At 39.2% G+C, this 18,486-nt stretch overlaps 1 protein-coding gene across 1 annotated transcript in view; it reads right to left on the reverse strand.

The window, feature by feature from the left end:
• Positions 1–1,667: 1,667 nt before the first annotated feature.
• LOC132816380 (N-acylethanolamine-hydrolyzing acid amidase-like) overlaps positions 1,668–18,486 on the reverse strand; it is a 34,470-nt gene continuing 17,651 nt past the window's right edge. Inside the window, exons 5-11 of the mRNA XM_060825859.1 lie at positions 14,803–14,879; positions 12,520–12,692; positions 9,021–9,083; positions 8,836–8,902; positions 7,386–7,414; positions 4,376–4,466; positions 1,668–4,284 (exon numbers count right to left, since the gene is read on the reverse strand). Of these exons, the coding sequence (XP_060681842.1) occupies positions 4,397–4,466; positions 7,386–7,414; positions 8,836–8,902; positions 9,021–9,083; positions 12,520–12,692; positions 14,803–14,879 (479 nt within the window). The 3' untranslated portion in view covers positions 1,668–4,284; positions 4,376–4,396. The remainder of the gene's footprint in view (positions 4,285–4,375; positions 4,467–7,385; positions 7,415–8,835; positions 8,903–9,020; positions 9,084–12,519; positions 12,693–14,802; positions 14,880–18,486) is intronic.

Genomic DNA, 18,486 nt, shown 5'->3' on the forward strand with positions numbered 1-18,486 from the left:
ATTAAACTTAGGAGTAGATATGTTCAATCAAACCAAATTTCAATCTGGGATCTGACTTGTTGAGTAGTAACATTAGTTGGGATCATAACACTTCCTCCAGAAAAGACGAGGAGTTGATGTTCTGATGACTTGGTTTCTTGCGAGTGGGCATATGTGGGCTCAAGCATTTTCTTCTCATACAGGCTGAGGAGATTGATTTTGGTCATGCTGCCACCTGTTTTAGGCCTTTCTCAATCCTACTTGGGCCTTTATCTCCTGCAAGGAGACAAGGGGAACGATGGAGTGAGATGAAAGTTGCTGGGGGTGCTGTTAGTATTAGTGCAGGTACAAGTCAGCTGTTGATGAATTCCAAGTGAATGAGCAGGAAGAGCAGGTGGCAGTAAGTCTTAGTAGTTTGAGAAGATGGGGTGAGTCATTGTGGGAAAACATTGCAGGCAATAGAGTGATTGGTAGATCATGGGCTTGGGATGGAAATGTGTATAGTAGCAGACTTAGAGAGAATGTGATTGTGAAGTGAGAAGATGGTGCACTTACCTGGTGGAGCATAGAGGTCATAACTTCTCTGTGACTGTGCTGCGTTTTTGTCGGCACCATGGACACCATACTGATCCGAGTGGTAACTTTAGATCACCAGAAGTTCCTGGAACTGTCAAACACTTCAGCCTTTGCTGACCACAAGATTGCACACGAGCAGAATCATGGAGATTAGTTCCCAATTAATGAGCTGGGTCGTGGAGAATTGTGTGACAATATTCCCCTCATGCTAACCCAGAACACATGAAGAGAAACCCACACCTGAAACTCCCCAAAATTGAGACTTCATCAAAATGTGTGAAAACTGAGTCTTCTGTGTGATTTGCTTACAGTAGCCTGTATCATTAATTGCATCCCTTTTGATAGTTAAATATGCCCAGACTGAAAGAAATTTAATAGGGCTTCCTCCAAAACATCAACTATAATAATTAACATTTATACTGTGTAACTGTTATAGGAAAGCATGGGAAGTGAGTTTATCTTTAAGTTCTGAGAGAGATTCCTGTACTTCTTAACTAAAGTTAGAGCTTATACCTACTACTTGGAAGGTTTGAAACCAATTCCTAGTTAACAACAGAACACAATGTGAAATCTTATGAAATTAGCACTAGTGCACTCCTGTATGGGAGAATGGTCTGTGGTTGCAGTGTAAATGCTATATGATTATCGCTTTAATGTAGTAATGCAGCATTGTCATTTTTCTTGTTGTTTGTGGGATTTTTCAAATGCCATGATATTAGGAATGATAGATATTTCCTGAAATTCCCTTTGACCTTTTAAAATTTGTTTTATATGGTCTTCCTTATTATAATGTCTTAATATCACTTTAAATGAGTTGTGTTGCTTATTTGGTGGATCTATAATGGTGGAAACCTTGGGAGAAGAGCGAATAAAGTTATAATGGATAGTCATATTGGACTTAAAATGTTTCATGTGCCATCCACAAAACAAGATCAATCTAATCAAGCCACTTCCCTTTAGCCTTCTCTGATTCATCATTAAAATAAAATAATGAGTATAATATAATGAGCTCAAACAACATCTAATTATCAATAACTGTTTCTTCTAGAGACAATTTGGAGATGCTGTTGTTGGATTGGGGTGTACAAAGTTACAAATCACACAACACCAGGTTATAGTTCAACAGGTTTAATTGGAAGCACTAGCTTTCGGAGCGTCGCTCCTTCATCAGGTGGTAGTGGAGTGCACAATTGTAAGACAAGAATTTATAGCAAAAGATTACAGTGTGATGTAACTGAAATTATACATTGAAAAATCCTTTGATTTTGTTGAGTCTCTCATCTGTTATAATCACCATGATAGTTTCACTTCTTTCAGATGTAAATCACAAAACCTTTTTTAAAAGTTACATTCTCAGGTTAACTAAGAATTTGTGTCAGCGCAGATAAGATGTTGAGATGTTGAAGGTGTTAGCCCCCTGTGTTCCTTGTCTGTGTCATAATGTTTAGACTGATTCTAATCTAAAAAGTGAGTTAACAGAGTCTAACATGGATTCACACAGTTTTTGAGCAAAGTGCAATGTAACTCTGCGAGTACAAATTCACTCCACAAACGTATATGTGTATGTGTGCATGTGGGTTTGTGTGTGTGTGTGTCTGGGAAGGTGGTATGTGAGTGTCTGTGAGAGAGAGTGTATATGTGTATGTGACTGTAAAGTAAGTCTGCGGGAGGGTGCGTGTGGGAATGTGTATGTCTGTAGGAGTGTGTATATATGTGTGTGTGTATGTGTGTGTGTGCGCGCGCATGCGCGCGCGTAGGAGTGTCTGTGTGTGTGCATAGTGTAACGGTGGTCACCTGTAATGTGACATGAACCCAAGGTCCCAGTTGAGGCCCTCCCTATGGGTACCAAACTTAGCTATCAGCCTCTGCTCGGCCACTTCTAGAAACACTTGCCTCCAGAATACCATTACAACCCTGATAGAGATATGAACATCAGGGACCTGCTTTGTGGACAGTAAATAGTCCATACTAAATTGAAGGAAATACAAGTAAATCACTATTTCATCTGGAAAGAATAGTAGAGGTCTTGACTGTTGAGATGATAGGAGGTTAAAGAGCAGGTGTTGCATCTCCTGCACTTGCAAGGGATGGTGCCAGGCAATTGGAATAGGTGCGATGGTGCTTGATTAGAGAACCAGGGTGCTGAAGAGAGACAGAGCGCTTTGAATGCTGAAAGAGGAGGGTTGGTGATGGGAAGCTAGTTTGATAGCTTGTTTCAATAGTCAAGTTTCACAGTAAAAGAAAGCTTGGTTTGAGCAGCAGAGGAGCTGATTCAGGTTGAGAGATGATGTCACAACAGTAGATATCAATTGTGGTAATAATCATTCAAAAAGTAAGTATTTTCAAAGCAATGATTTTGAAGCAAAAAATTCAGGTCATCAAAATCAGTTGTTCCAAGTATCATGCAGGAATTCTACCATTGAACCACCAATGCAATACGTATGGAAAGTTTGCTTTTCAATACAACTTTGCAGTTGTAGCTCTTTAACCTTTCTAATTATATGTGCATACAGTCAATAGTTTATTTAAAAATTGAACTGGAGGTGGAAGTATTAATTCTTCCAGTTGAACTTCAATTTTTATAACATCTCAAAATATTCTATTTTGTTCTAATTGTGGAAAAAGTATAACATAATGAAAATACTCAAAAAGCTTATAATTTTGCAAATAAAAGAATGGCATTCAATAATGAGGACAGAATTAAGTCTAAACAAGCTAATACAATGGCTTTATTGAAAACAAAATGCTAAAAGGTTCTATGTACGGCAGGGACAGCTGTCTTTGAAATAAAAGTTACTTCACCTGACTGAACAATTGATGATAATCCCTCAGTGTATTGCTTTTATAATAATGTGGATGTATTTAAATACAGAACAGGGCATTTTATAATTTTATTGCAAGATTTGTATGATCGATATCCAGCAGACAAAAAAGCTCAAGATTCTGCAAGCTGTGCCACAACTCAAAAGGAATTTCATCACCAGAACATCAACGCAGCTTGAGGCCATGAGGAGGCAGTATGGGGAAAAAAGTTTAAAAAGCACAACTTTGATGCCATCTCGAGGTTGTAATGCTTTGCTGCCTAATCACTTCACCATAAACTTTGGAAATAGTTTTAGAACAATTGTTCTTCTGTCAATCATTTTAGATAATATCTATTTTCTTTAAAAATGTAACTTAGATTTTAGTTGCTATGATGTGACTAAAACCTTAATGTGTTTTATAAACAACTATAGATATAAGGCATGAAAGTTGTCACTTCTGTAACTTTGCACACTTTATGGGGGTGACACAGAAACACAACATTCTCTCGACATTCAGATTTATTAAACATTATTTACACAAATCCTATCTTTTCCAGCTGATTATTGATGCTGTATTAATTACCATCAGATGGCTTCAGAATTCAATTTCCAATCTGTTCTGTTAGTTGTGAATTAAAACAAAACTGATCAGGATGCTTTTCAACATTTTACTCAAATCAAAATCAAAAATAGAAATCTTTCAGATCATACCAGGAATTTAATTTGAAATCTACAAGTTGATCTGTAAAGTTTCCAAACTGAAAGCTTTGGAAAATGTGCAGAGAAAATACAGCCACGATCTATGCATGAGGTTTGGAAAGGGCCATGGTAATAAGTAGGAAGACTGACAAGAAACACCCAACAATCCTCAATTGCTTCATCTTCTAATTCAACAGTGCACATGTTTCAAGTGTCAATCGTTGGCCTATGAATAACAACAAAGATTAAAATACACCAACACAAAACACACAAATTTTGAGGAATCTCCAACATACTTGGATCTGAACTTTACTTACCAATTTCCAATGTATTCTGTTTTAAGTCCGAACTAATGTCCTGTAGTAATACGGCTGAGCCGCACACATTAATGTTGTATAGACAGTGGATCTAAGATTTAAATATGATTTTAGAAAATATCACCAAGTGATTTAAACATTTTTGCACATATTTAATACTACAATAGCATCCAATTTGCAGACACACAAATAATCCAGTTGAATAATTTTTAACTTTTGTGAAAGCTATTACACAAGAGATGATTGCAACTAATGTACAACAGTTAAGCTAATACAATTTTATTGGTGGCAGCTTTAGAGAAATTGTTTGATGGTACATGCACGTTGGAAATTTCCTGTCGCTTAAAAGACAATACAAGTGACCTCTGCAATAAAATGTCAGCATGTAGGGGAAAACTAATGGAACTAGCAGAAGAACTATCACTTTCATAAAGACTTGATTGCACTGGAGAGGGTGTAAAGCAAGTCCACCAGGATGATGCCTGCGATGAAAAGTCTCAGTTATGAGGACAGACCGGATAGGCTGGGTTGTTCTCCTTGGAGCAGAGGAAACTGAGTGGGGTCTAGTTGAGGTATACAAAATTATGAGCGGCACAGACAGAACTGATTGTAAGAATCTTTTCCAGATGGTAGACATGTCTAAGACCAGGCATAAATTTAAGATTAGAAGCAAGTGACTAGAGGAGATATGAGAAAGAAATGTTTCACCCAAGGGTGGTAGAACTATCGAACAGGCTGCCTGAGAGGCAGGTACTCCTGTAACAGGTAAGAAGCATCTTAAGATTACTTAAAATACCAGGGCATAGCAGGCTCTGGATCAAGTGCAGGTAAATGGGATTAGTGTAGGTTGGTATTTATTGGCCAGCATAGACATGGCCAAAGGGACTGTTTGTATGCTGTATGGTTCTCTCTCTAAGTAGGGGAAATACTCTGTGTGAGTCAGTCAGAATGTAATAGACAATATTTATACTTACATAGGTTATTTTCTGTTAAGTTATTAAAGTGAATTAAAAATAGACTGTAGGGTACAGGTTCTACCACCCCAGAATGTGTTGAAAGCAGAAAACCTTTACATCTTGCACAACTAGCTGGTGTTTGTAGCTCAAAATCTAAAGCAGGGCATAGCATACAACCAAAGATTTTAGGTTTGAAAGTTCTTTGGGGCCTTTTACAACACAAAATTACACGAGGAGCAGGACTTCTGCCTGCTGATCATCATTGACCCTGCTGGAGTTCACTGACTTTTATATAAATCCTATGCAAAACACCAATAAAGGCCGAAAAAGAAGTACAACAAAAAGTCTCCAGCTTCTTAAAATGGCTGCAATGGATAAGTGCTTTCTCTGTTAGCAGAAAGCACTATTACTGAGTTATTTCCAAGTTATGACTTGATCTCCACGGCATTCAGATGATATGTAGTCAGAAGCTGAGGTCAACTGGAACAAAACTGAATAATATTCAGTCCTCACTTTCAGTTTGTGCATTCTGTCCTTAGAAATTAATAATGGAAATATAAAACTGTGTGTGCACATTTATAATTGACACTGGCAATATAAAATGACCAAACTTTTCCACTCTCCTACCAGGTGCAATATTGTTGTAGCTTCATGAGTGGGGGTGCTAGTCAAAATTGAAGCTTCTAGAACTGTACAAATGTGGCTACATGAGTGTACAGTAAACACTGACAGAAAACATACTTAGAAGCAACATCTTACGGCATGTTACAGAATATGGTCACTCTGTTGCCTCTTTTTCTTTCTCTTTTTTCTCATATATTGCACTCCCTTATCTTCTTTTTGCTTTTGGCTTTCTGTTCTGTTTATCTCTTCCTTGCAAATGAGAACATAGCAGGAGGTGATAATGCTTGTTTTTTAGATTAGATTAGACTTACAGTGTGGAAACAGGCCCTTCGGCCCAACAAGTCCACACCGACCCGCCGAAGCGCAACCCACCCATACCCCTACATTTACCCCTTACCTAACACTACGGGCAATTTTTAGCTTGGCCAATTCACCTGACCTGCACATCTTTGGACTGTGGGAGGAAACCGGAGCACCCGGAGGAAACCCACACAGACACGGGGAGAATGTGCAAACTCCACACAGTCAGTAGCCTGAGTCGGGAATTGAACCCGGGTCTACAGGCGCTGTGAGGCAGCAGTGCTAACCACTGTGCCACCATGCCGCTTGTTGTGGCAGCAAAAAGAACCAGCAATAGTTGTCACTTGCACTGGGTTCAGATGATTAGAATTCACATTTTGCTTTTCAAAACTATCACCACAACATGTACAGACATGTGGTGTTTCAGTTTGTTTAATGGAAAACTACATTGAAAAACAACCTGCAGATTGGGATTGAAGGAGATACACTATCCTGGGTTGAAGTTTGGTTAACACACTGACACCAGACAGTAAGAATAAACATGTAATTCTCACGTTGGCAGGCTATAACCAGCCAGGTATTTTAAGGATCAGTGCTAACTCTCAGTTGTTCAGAATCCATATCAAATGATTTGGATATGAGGGCCAATTGTAATATTTTCAAGTTTGGAGATGATTGAAAAATTTCTGGAAATATAAATTGTGAAGGGCTTCAAGCTGATTTTAAAACGGTTATGAGTGGACAAAAACTTGCAGATGAAGTGTAATACAAATACATTTGTGTGTATCCACTTTGGTAAGAGGAACAAAAAGGGAGATTATGTCTTAAATCATGAGAGATTGAAAAGTGGGTCTTGGATATCTTTATTCATACCGCAGTGCAGATGGAGTTAGCGAATCAGAAGGCAAATAGGATGTTAGTCTCTGTTGGAAGAGGGCCCAAGAACAGGATCAAATAATTCTTGTTTCAGTTTGTGGTATATTTTCTATATCGACCTGTTCAGGGATGTTGTGACACAAATTTATAATTTGCGTTTTTGTCATGCTACTCTAAATGTAATTCAGTACTTTGGCAAGTGTCCCCTTTAATTTTTACTCAATAAAATTTGTATATGTCTGAACAATACTTACTTATTCAATACTGGTTTAACAGTAAGAATCTGAAACATAAAGAATATAGTATAAGAATACCTGTTTATTCAAGAAAAACAAAGTACCACAGATACCGAACACTTGAAACAAAGCTAGACAGTAGGCTAGTTAGTATTCATGGACAAAACTTCTCAATACTGATATCTCAAATTAAAACAAAGAAGGTGGTAACATATCTTAAAACCATCCAGCAACAGGGATGGATGAATTACGTGACTTATAAACAATAATAACTGTGAATAAAATGATGTAGCAAATGATTCACATCAAGTAACAGACCAGCTTATTAGATATCAAAGAAATAAACATGCGCATATCACTAAGGAAATGATGGAATTTGGCTGTGAAATTAAAACTGCTGTAAGGAATATGGCAAAAGCCTGAAATTATTGAAGACAGTGCTCAGACTAGATCTTCTGGTAACTAGGAGGAAAATGAAACATTTTTTCTTGAAGCTTGTAGTGAGCTTTGTTGGAACCGTATATGAGATAGACTGAGGGCAGCATGGGGATGGGGGTGGTATAGGAATTCATGGCAAACTGAGCTTTCCAACACTTGTCCTCTCAGCTCACTGAATAATTTTCTGCTTGCACTTTTCTCAAAGGCCTTCGCAGTTTTCCCCAACACAGCCATGATTATTTCACTTTCTGCACTCTCCAGAACATCTTCGAAGTCCTGACTACAACACTTAGTGCCTACTAATTACAAGAACTTCCTCCTGAGCTCTAACCGCACCAGCCCATCCAACTGCTCTTGACTCATTGTTGACTCCCTTTCATAGGATGTACATAGTTCAGCTGCCTTTCTAGAAGCACAGCAAACACTTTTAATATGGAGTCTGTCTCATAGTTTCATTCCCATCCTATAATCTTTCAAGTCCTCTTTGTGACCCCAAATTGTCCTCATTAATCTATTGAAAACTTTGAAATGAGCCCCTGCCCTCTTCTTAGGCAGAATTGAAACTGACAACTTGACATCTCTTAGAACTACCTGTTCCAGAAATGTTACCAACTATGAATTGATGGATTGCATGGCACAAAAAATGGATATGATTAGAGGATTTCATCACATCATTAACATTCCTGAAACTACCAGCCTCTACACGCCAACAATTAGTTTAAAAATTATATCAGTCTCAGCTCCAAGGTTTGCCATGAATATTGACCACTTAAGTAAAGCATCAGAGAGCATTTGGAACAGTTGGTGAGTGTGTAGATAATATTTTTCAACGAGAAGGAAAAGGTATAAGAATTACTAAGAAAATTACCCAGATATGAGAGATATTTGCAGCCCAAGAATGATCCTTGTCCATTTTCTGTTTTCATTTTTCTCTAATTGACGTTTACAAGTTATCTTTAACAATAATTCCAGATGTCAACTTTGCCAATAAATAAATTAAGTAGCAGAATTAGCTTCCATTGGTGCTCACCTTTAACAATGCATGTAAATTGATGTTATTTTGACCTGTAGTATTGAGAGCATGCACAGCTGGTGTTCTTAAAAACAGAAGTTAATGTTAAGAAAGAACTAAAACAGTATGTAAAACAGAATTGCGAATTCATTTTTTGCTTTGTGCAAGTAATTATGCAGATTTAAAGGCTATAAAGGTTTCACCTTCGGTCATCGAATGGTGGAGGATTTTTCCAATGATCATAATTTGTTTCCACTCTGTACCACCTAAGGAAATGAAAAAACAAAACTCACCACAATAATGACAACCACCCGATGAAGGAGTGACGCTCCGAAAGCTAGTGTGCTTCCAATTAAACCTGTTGGACTATAACCTGGTGTTGTGTGATTTTTAACCTTGTACACCCCAGTCCAACACTGGCATTTGCAAATCATCACCACAATAATGTGCACCCAGGATTAATGTGAATGAAAACATAAGCAGCACACTAGCCTAGAAACAGAACATGCTCACAGAATTATTGAAATAATAGTGTCCAAATGCTCAATGTAAAATTCTGACTCAGCCAGAACAATAAAACATAAATCATGCCCATCAGCCATGATTGAATGGCGAAGTGGACTCGATGGGCCGAATGGCCTTACTTCCACTCCTATGTCTTATGGTCTTATATAACACAAATATAACACAAAAGCAAAACACTGGATGCTGGAAACCCAAAAGTGCTGGTGAAATGTAGAAGGTCTAGAAGTGTCTAGAGTGAGACAATCAATTAAGTTTGATATTTAAATACACACTAAGAATTTAGAATAGAAAAAGGTAGCCATGTGCACTTTCTTGAAGGATGTAGAGAAATATTGCCAATACCGTGGGCAGGGTGGTATGTGAAGGCAATTCTGTGGGAACCTGCATAAGAATGTATGCAATCAAACAGAATAGTTTTCATAAGGATGAATAGCATACTTAAGATAATTGTGCCATTTAGAGAGGATGTTTCACCACAGTGATAACAATGCATCACGCCTTAATAAGAACATGAAAAGGTATATCTGTAGTGTAGCCTTTTTTATTGATAAAGATATGTTTGCAAGGCTAAGAAAATCAATTACAAGTAAAACAATATAGCAAAATATAATAATTATGACAATAAATTAACCAGCCAAATGTGAGGATTTGGGGATGGAATTCTACGGACATTTTATGCAGTGAGTTTTCAAGAAATGCTTGAACAAAATTCGTGGTAGCTGTGCCCAAGACTCAAAGCATCTGTGAGAAAAAAACTGAGTAATGTTTTGAGCTTGGCTCTTAGAATTGAAAAGAGATGGAAATGTAGCGAGTTTTATACTCTTGAAAGAAGTGGCGAACAGCAAGTGGAATAGAAGGAAGGGCCAGGAAATGCTAGATGGTGAGGGATATTAGAGATCGAAGTGTCACAGAATAAAGGCAAAGCAAGTGTAATAGACTTAGATTAGATTTAGATTAGACTTACAGTGTGGAAACAGGCCCTTCGGCCCAACAAGTCCACACCGACCCGCCGAAGCGCAACCCACCCATACCCCTACATTTACCCCTTACCTAACACTACGGGCAATTTAGCATGGCCAATTCACCTGAGCCGCACATCTTTGGACTGTGGGAGGAAACCGGAGCACCCGGAGGAAACCCACGCAGACACAGGGAGAACGTGCAAACTCCACACAGTCAGTCGCCTGAGTCGGGAATTGAACCCGGGTCTACAGGCGCTGTGAGGCAGCAGTGCTAACCACTGTGCCACCGTGCCGCCCACTAGGTGTAGACATGAGACAAAGCATAGACCTAGAGTTGATGTTACTAGTAAAACGCAATTGCAGAATGAAGGTCAGCTCTGATTGAAAACAAAAGCATGAAAACACGAAGACAGAATTCATAGTCTGAAATTGTTAAGCTCAATGTTGAGTCCAGAATGCTAAAACAAAAGATCTTTAGTAAAGTCTTATTTCTCATATTAATAGTTTTCAAAATCTACCAGATTGACTACCCAATTGAAATCTGTTAACAATTTTTTACGCACTTAATTTTGATACCACAATAAAATCATTTTGTCAATCAATTTATATATTTCCAAAATTCGCTAATCTCTGGGGCAGTTCCAGCAGACTGGAAAGCAGCAAATGCGACACCACTGTTTAAAATGGGTGGTAGACAGAAGATGGGGAATTATAAGCTGGTTAGCTTAACTTCTGTAGTGGGGAAGACGCTTGAGAGTATTATCAAGGAAGAAATAGCAAGGTATCTCGATAGAAACTCCCCCGTAGGCAGACATAGCTTGAAGGGCAGGTCATGCTTAACTCATCTTTTGGAAATTTATGAAGACATTACAATCAAGATGCACAACGGGGACCAAGTGGGTGTGGTATACCTAGAATTCCAAAAGGCCTTTGATAAGATGCCGCACAAGAGGCTGCTACATAAGATAAGGATGCATGGAGTTATGGGTAAAGTATTAGCATGTACAGAGGATTAGTTGAGTAACAGGAAGCCAAGAGTGGGGATAAATGAATGCCATTCTGGCTGGCAATCAGTAACTAGTGGTGTCCCTCAGGGGTCAGTGTCGGGGCCAAAATTATTCACAATTTATATAGAAAATTTGGAGTTGGGAACCATTTGTAGTGTGTCAAGATTTGTAGATGATACTAAGATGAGTGGCAGAGCAAAGTGTGCAGAGGATTTTTGCAGACGAACATAAATAATCTAAGTGAGTGGACAAAGGTCTGGCAGTTGGAATACAATGTTAATAAATGTGAAGTCATTATTTTGGTTGGAGTAACAGTAAAAACGATTTTTACTTGAATGATAAAAGGTTGCAGCATGCTGCTATGCAGAGGGACCTGGGTGTCCTTGTCCATGAATCACAGAAGGTTGGTCTGCAGGTACAACAGGTGATTAGGAAGGCAAATAGAATTGTGTCCTTCATTGAGTCTAAAAGCAGAGAGGTTATGTCACAGTTGTATAGGGTGCTAGTGAGTCCACACCTGGAGTATTACATGCAGTTTTGGTCACCTTACTTGAGAAAAGATGTACTGGCACTAGAGGGGGTGCAGAGGAGATTCACTAGGTTAATTCCGGATTTCAGGGGCTTGACCTATGAGGGGAGACTTAGTAGACTGGGATTATATTCATTGGAATTCAGAAGAATGAGGGGACATCATCCAGAAACATATAAAATTATGAAGGGAGTAGATAGAAGTAGAGAGGATGTTTCCACTGGAGGTGAGACTAGGACAAGAGGGCAGAGCCTCAAGATTGGAGGAAGCAGAGTTAGGACTGAATTGAGAAGGAATTTCTTCACCCAGAGTTGTAAATCTATGGAATTCCTTGCCCAGTGAAGTAGTTGACGCTACTTCAGTAAATGTTTTTAAAGCTAAGGTTGATTGTTTTTTAACAATAAAGGAATTAAGTGATACAGTGAGAGCACGGGTAAGTGGATCTGAGTGCACAAAAACATCAGCCCTGATCTTATTGAATAGTGGAGCAGGCTCGACGGGCCAGACAGCCTATTCCTGCTCGTAGTCCTTATGTTCTAATTAAAACAAAATAGGCCACCTCTAGCATTTATTTATTGGAATTTATGGATCAAAATAATTCATTTTGCTAGTGCTGTTTTTCCACTGTGAATTAAACATCTTTACATAAAAATGTATTATGTGCATATTTGCTACTCACTGTCCATTCATCGGAATCAAAGGCCAGATATCAACAGGCCCACTAAGATTTCTTGTTATTATCACACCTTCAGATGGTCGAACTCCACCTAAAATGTAGTATACATCAGCAGTGATTGGGGAATAGGCCAACTTCTTCAAAGCTGCTTGGAAATCCCCAGCTTCTAGGAGCGTCTGTAGAGAAAAGAAACATTGCTTCTCTTTATGACATCAAAGTTTTGCAATTTCCCTTTATTGCCAACTTATTAAGACTTTCTATCAGACCTTCGAATTGTCAATCAGCTAGACCTTTAAATTATTCATAACAGAAGCTTAAGCACTTGACAACTTGGTTTCAATAAACATTGAGCAAATGATAAGAAATGGCAGAAAACATCGCTTATATTACTTCATAAAACTATCAATCAAGGTCCACTCTTATAGGATGACCCTTATATAAGAGTCTGGGCTCTCAGATAAGCATGTAGACTCATAAATGGTTAACCATGTTGACGCAGCTGGAGTAAACTGTGGTTTTTGCTTGATTGGTAACAATAGGATCTTCTAATAAGTTAGTTATTTCTTTGATCTCTTTTATCATTGTCTCAAGCTAAGGAGAGTGAAGAGATGAAAACAACGGCTACTGACACTTACGGTCTGAGCGATTGATTGACATTTTTATAGGTTTGTGAATGAGTGTTTTTAAGCACTTTCACACATGCAATTGCTACTAAAGCGTGCATTGTTTCTGAAAGAGCGTATCATGGTTGATAGTCATGTTTCCTGATGAAGGGCTCTGGCCCGAAACGTCGAATTTCCTGTTCCTTGGATGCTGCCTGACCTGCTGTGCTTTGACTAGCGACACATTTTCAGTCATGTTGGCCTGGTTAGTATCAGAAGACACTGTGCATGGATGAGGTGGTATTGAATTGGCATGGGGGCAGGGAGGTGACATGAGAGTTATTTATTTTATTCTTTATTCTAGTTCTTTTATTTTATTCATTCAGAGGATGTAAGCATTTTCGCCCATGCCAAATAGTCCTGGAGAAGGTGGTGGTGAGTTGCCTTCTTGAAATGTTGCAGTCCATTCGGTGTAAGCAGACCCAACATTTTGTTAGGGAGGTAGTTCCAGGATTTTCCAGAGGGGAGGAAGTTCCAGGATTTTCCAGAGGCAATGAAGGAATGGCAATATAATTCCAATTCAGGATGGTGAGTGACTTAGAGGGGAACTTAGAGTGGTGTTCCCATGCAAGTGCTGCCACTGTCCCTCTAGACAGTGATGATAGGTTTGGGGGCAAGTGGTGATGCAGTGTGAAGGCTAGAGGGTCTAAGCTGTTTTGGGAACTGAGGTGGGGCTTTTAACCAGCCTGCCTCAGCACTCAGCCATTCCCAAGCTGAATATGGGATGATAGGCACCACTCCATCCCTTGCCCGAAACGTCGATTTTCCTGCCGCTCGGATGCTGTCGGACCTGCTGTGTTTTTCCAGCACCAGTCTAATCTAGACTCTGGTTTCCAGCATCTGCAGTCCTTGTTTTTACCACTCCATCCCTCCCCAACTTCCCCAGACTGAAATACTGGGTAAAGGCATACTTTTAGACAAAGGCAGAACGGCCGAGTCAGGAAATTTCTCGACTTAAGCTACCCACATTGGTAGCAGAAATCCAGCTCTTCACTGCAGTTCTAAGGTTATGCAGTGTGGTAGTGAGGGAGTGCTGAGCTGTTGGGAGATCCTGTCTTTCAGATGATATATTAAGTACAAGTTCTGACTGTTTTTTCATTTGGATGTCAACAGTCCCATATTTGTGAAGAGCAGGGGAATTCACTTGGTGAATTCCTTTAAGCAACATCTAAACAGCTTATCAGATTGTTAGCATTAATACTAAGGGAGGTGATGGCCTAGAGGTATTATCAGTAAATTATTAATCTAGAGACCCAGGTAATAATCTGGAGACCTAGGTTTGGTGGAATTTAAATTCATTTTTTTTTAAGAACTCTAGAATTAAGAATGGAATGATAACTATGAAACTATTGCTGTTTACTGCAGAAAGGCCCATCCGGTTCACTAATGTTCTTTCGTGAAGGAAATCTGCTATTTCTGTCATCATAGACGTGATTCCACACTCACAGGAATGTGGTCAACTCTTAACTGCTCTCTGACAATCAGACACAGGTAATAAAGACTGGCTTAGCCAATGACACCTACATCCCATGAATCAGTTTAAAAACAAAAGTTCATGTGCCCATATTAAGCATACATTGGCTAATAAATAAAACAAAAGCAATAAAAAGAGGGAATCACTTACATCTCTAATCAGCCAGCTAGGAGGAGGGCTTCTTTTGAAAAGAGCAGCAATGACAGTTCTCCACCAATTACTGTTAACTTTAATTTTAAAAAATTATTAACACATAGCTCTGTATTCTTTATAATGACATAGAACATAGAACAATACAGCGCAGGACAAGCCCTTCGGCTCTCGATGTTGCGCCGACCTGTGAACTATTCTCAGCTCGTCCCCCTACACTATCCCAAAATCATCCATGTACTTATTGCTTGAACCATAAAATGAGTACACACAGACTAATGCATGCTGAAGTGCTGGCAAGTCGCAAGAGACTTATATCAGTCCTCTCTGGTATTAAACAATTTGTTGTGTGCTTCTGTAAACAGTTAACTATTATAACATAATTCATACACCGTAGGCATCGAACAGAATGAAAGAAGTATGAACCTGGGTAATGATTTGACACAGAATTCAACTTTGGGACTGTTTTCCTTCCACTATGAATTTAGTTTTCATAAATGTAAGATTGTATGTTTTAGTTAAAAAGAAGTAATTATATATTAAACATGAAACGATTGGATGATATGCAAAACCAGCACAATTTTGGGTTATAGGTTCACAGGATATCAAAAGTAAGTCCACAAATAACATTTATAAAATCTAATGTAATTCCTGTTAATCTAGTCACATCCATAGAGGATGGAGAATTGTTACATTCCCTGCTAGAAATGCACCCAGTACAGGTCGTTCTGTTATAACGTGAGTTTCATCTACTCAAATTCACTGTAATGCAACTGGCGAATTGGGGACGCTACTTCTAAAGCATGAACTTTTAAAATATGTGTTGGCTGTACTGCGATTACAGTACCAACACTTCAAATGCTGTTTCTAAAGTGTGTTTTTTCTATAATGTGGAGTTACACAAGAGTACAACCATCACATTGTAGAAGAACTGACTGGGTAGCGTAAAAATACTCACTAAAGATACTTAATTTTGTTGACATTTCTGACGGTGACACATTTAAAGACAAACTACGATATTAACTGAATTGGGAAGATTTGTTTTTATGAGAACCAGAATTACCAAAGCCAATGTCTTTGATTGCTCTTTCTACCGATACCTTTAGTCCAACAGGTTTATTTGAAATTACTAGCTCTCAGAGCACTGCTCTGTGGAGCAGGATCATAAGACACAGAATTTATAGCAAAAGATCACAGTGTCATGCATGCAACTGATAGGATATATTGAACAAACCAGGAAGACTTAACAGCAACAAACCTAGAAGATTTAACAACTATCTAGGTGTGCTCAACATATCATTTCAGTTGCATGACACAGTGGTCTTTTGCTCTATATTCTGTGCCTTATGATCCTGCTCCATAGCTATCTGATGAAGGAGCAGTGCTTCAACAGCTAGTACTTCCAAATAAACCTACTGGACAATACCTGGTGTTGTGAGATTTACAATTTTGTCCACCCCGGTCCAACAGTTAAATATGGAGTGAAATGAATCCATTGATTTTACACCCACTCCAAAATCTGGTTCCTAGCTAATAAATCCATCTCTTTTCCTGAAAACCATCTGAGACTAAACTAGATTGTTCACAATCTCGGTATCACCTTTGGCACAGAGGAGAGTTTTTAAAAAAAATTTGGTTGTGGGATGTGGCTGCACGAGGTAGGGGATGGTGGGCTGCCTTCTTCAAAATTCACTATCAACAGCCATGGCTTCAGTTGTCAGGCCGTCAGTTCTGGAATTCTCTCCGCACACCCTTCTGCATCTATACCTTAGTTTCTGTTCTTTCTTTCATGTACTTCTTCATATCCAAATCTTTAGTTCAGCTTTCGGTTATCCCACTTCATACCTCCATGTGCCTCAATGTGTTTACTGTTATGGACCAGGCCAGACCTCCTCAAAATATTTTAAGAAGGTTGCCTAGACCCTAACATTTTCTTACTTTAAAGGTAGATGTGAAGTGGGTTTTCCAGGTGTGATGCAATTGGTCAAATCAGTCTGCTTTAACCAAACAGAATTTGTTTATACCATAGTGGATGGATAGTATGGTTGGAACACGAACAAAAGAAAATGGAATTTAGAATAAATTAACAGCATCGATACAGCAACTTAACTAATTAACTGTTTCAATATAGTAACATCTCATAAACACACCCCTTGGCAAAAAGATAAATTCAAACATAGATTCTTACAGGCAGGAAGGAACAACATCCAGAGAGATTTCAGAGAAAGTCAGTTAGGACTCATTTACTGAAGTTTAAAACCCTTCTGCACTCAAATATCTTGTGACTGCCACTGCTAAAAAAACTAAAAAAAGTCTGAATTGGGTGAACTGGCCACTTCCTTCCATTGTTAAACTGTTTTTAAAAACACCTAAAGGCACTTACATTATTGATTCAGGCTAGATCCCTAACCACTTCAGCACCTCTGCCTGTACATTCCTCTCTTCAAAAAAAAACCCAGGTCAAAATAACCTTTGTTAAGCTGTTGATAAAGTTCCAGTTGGCATGTTCTGAAATTGTTAAACCACTTGGGCATGGGCGGATAGACAGGCTCCCTATCTTTATTCTCTTGCTGCCTTGTTTACTGCAACAAGGTTTGTTCTCCTTCTACACAAAAACACTTCTTTGAGTAGATTCAGAGTCTCTTGCTTTTGATGTCCCTAATTTGGAATGGGGTATAACTGATGGACTCATTGAATGAGGTCCTGGTGGTGAAAGATCCCAGTCATTGGATTACCTGTGGCAGTGTGCCCTGACCACAGTTTTAGGGTCTAGTGCCCCTTCTGATTGTGGGTGATACACTGAAGACCTCAGATGGGTCATGTCCATGTCACCCATGACTCCAGAATATTCTGGCATGAACTCAGAGTCCTAACCTGACTGGATCTCAGTGGGCAGGTGATACCAGGTGAATAACTCGGTCAATTCTCCCACTAACCTTTTTGCAGATACAGTTTTTAGGGCAACAGTTGCTGGGAAACAGCTAACCACATCTACAGGATATATTGGTAGCCATTCTGTTCTTTCAGGCAAGGGCTCTATTAAGGAGAAAGTGAGGACTACAGATGCTGAAGATCAGAGTCAAAAAGTGTTGCAGGGAAAAGCACAACCAGTCAGGCAGCATCTGAGGAGCAGGACAGTCGATGAAGAGCTTATGCTCAAAATTTGACTCTCCGGCTCCTTGGATGCTGCCTGACTGGCTGTGCTTTTCCAGGCCCTACATTTTGACTAAGGGTCCACTGACTGCTTGTTGAATGGTTTCCCCAAAAGCAGATGCAGGAATCACAGGTGCAGGTGTTATTGTAGATTGTGGTGAGCTGTCCTACAGACCCTTACTACATCCCTGAGGAGCTGCAGCCAGTAAAAGGCTGGCTGGCTGGCTGGCTGGGGTATGGGTTTTGTGTATCACGACATGCCCAGCCATTGGAATCTTGTCTGCTAGCTACAATATTTCCTATAGTACATCTGCAGCACCACTACCTGGTGGATCACTAGCCAATCGTCATTTGCAGGTTGACGTGTGAGCTCTCCATTTCCTCATTAGCATCTCACTTTTAATGTTGTGGTATTGTTTCATCCTTAGATTCAGGGTGAGCAAAGTGAGCTAGTTTTTTTTAACAGTGAATCAGGTTATTGGGTTGCTGCCAATGAGCTTCTAGTTATTACCCCTTTGGACTCTTCTAGAC

Source organism: Hemiscyllium ocellatum, chromosome 1, assembly GCF_020745735.1.
Source record: "Hemiscyllium ocellatum isolate sHemOce1 chromosome 1, sHemOce1.pat.X.cur, whole genome shotgun sequence".
Classification (NCBI taxonomy): domain Eukaryota; kingdom Metazoa; phylum Chordata; class Chondrichthyes; order Orectolobiformes; family Hemiscylliidae; genus Hemiscyllium; species Hemiscyllium ocellatum.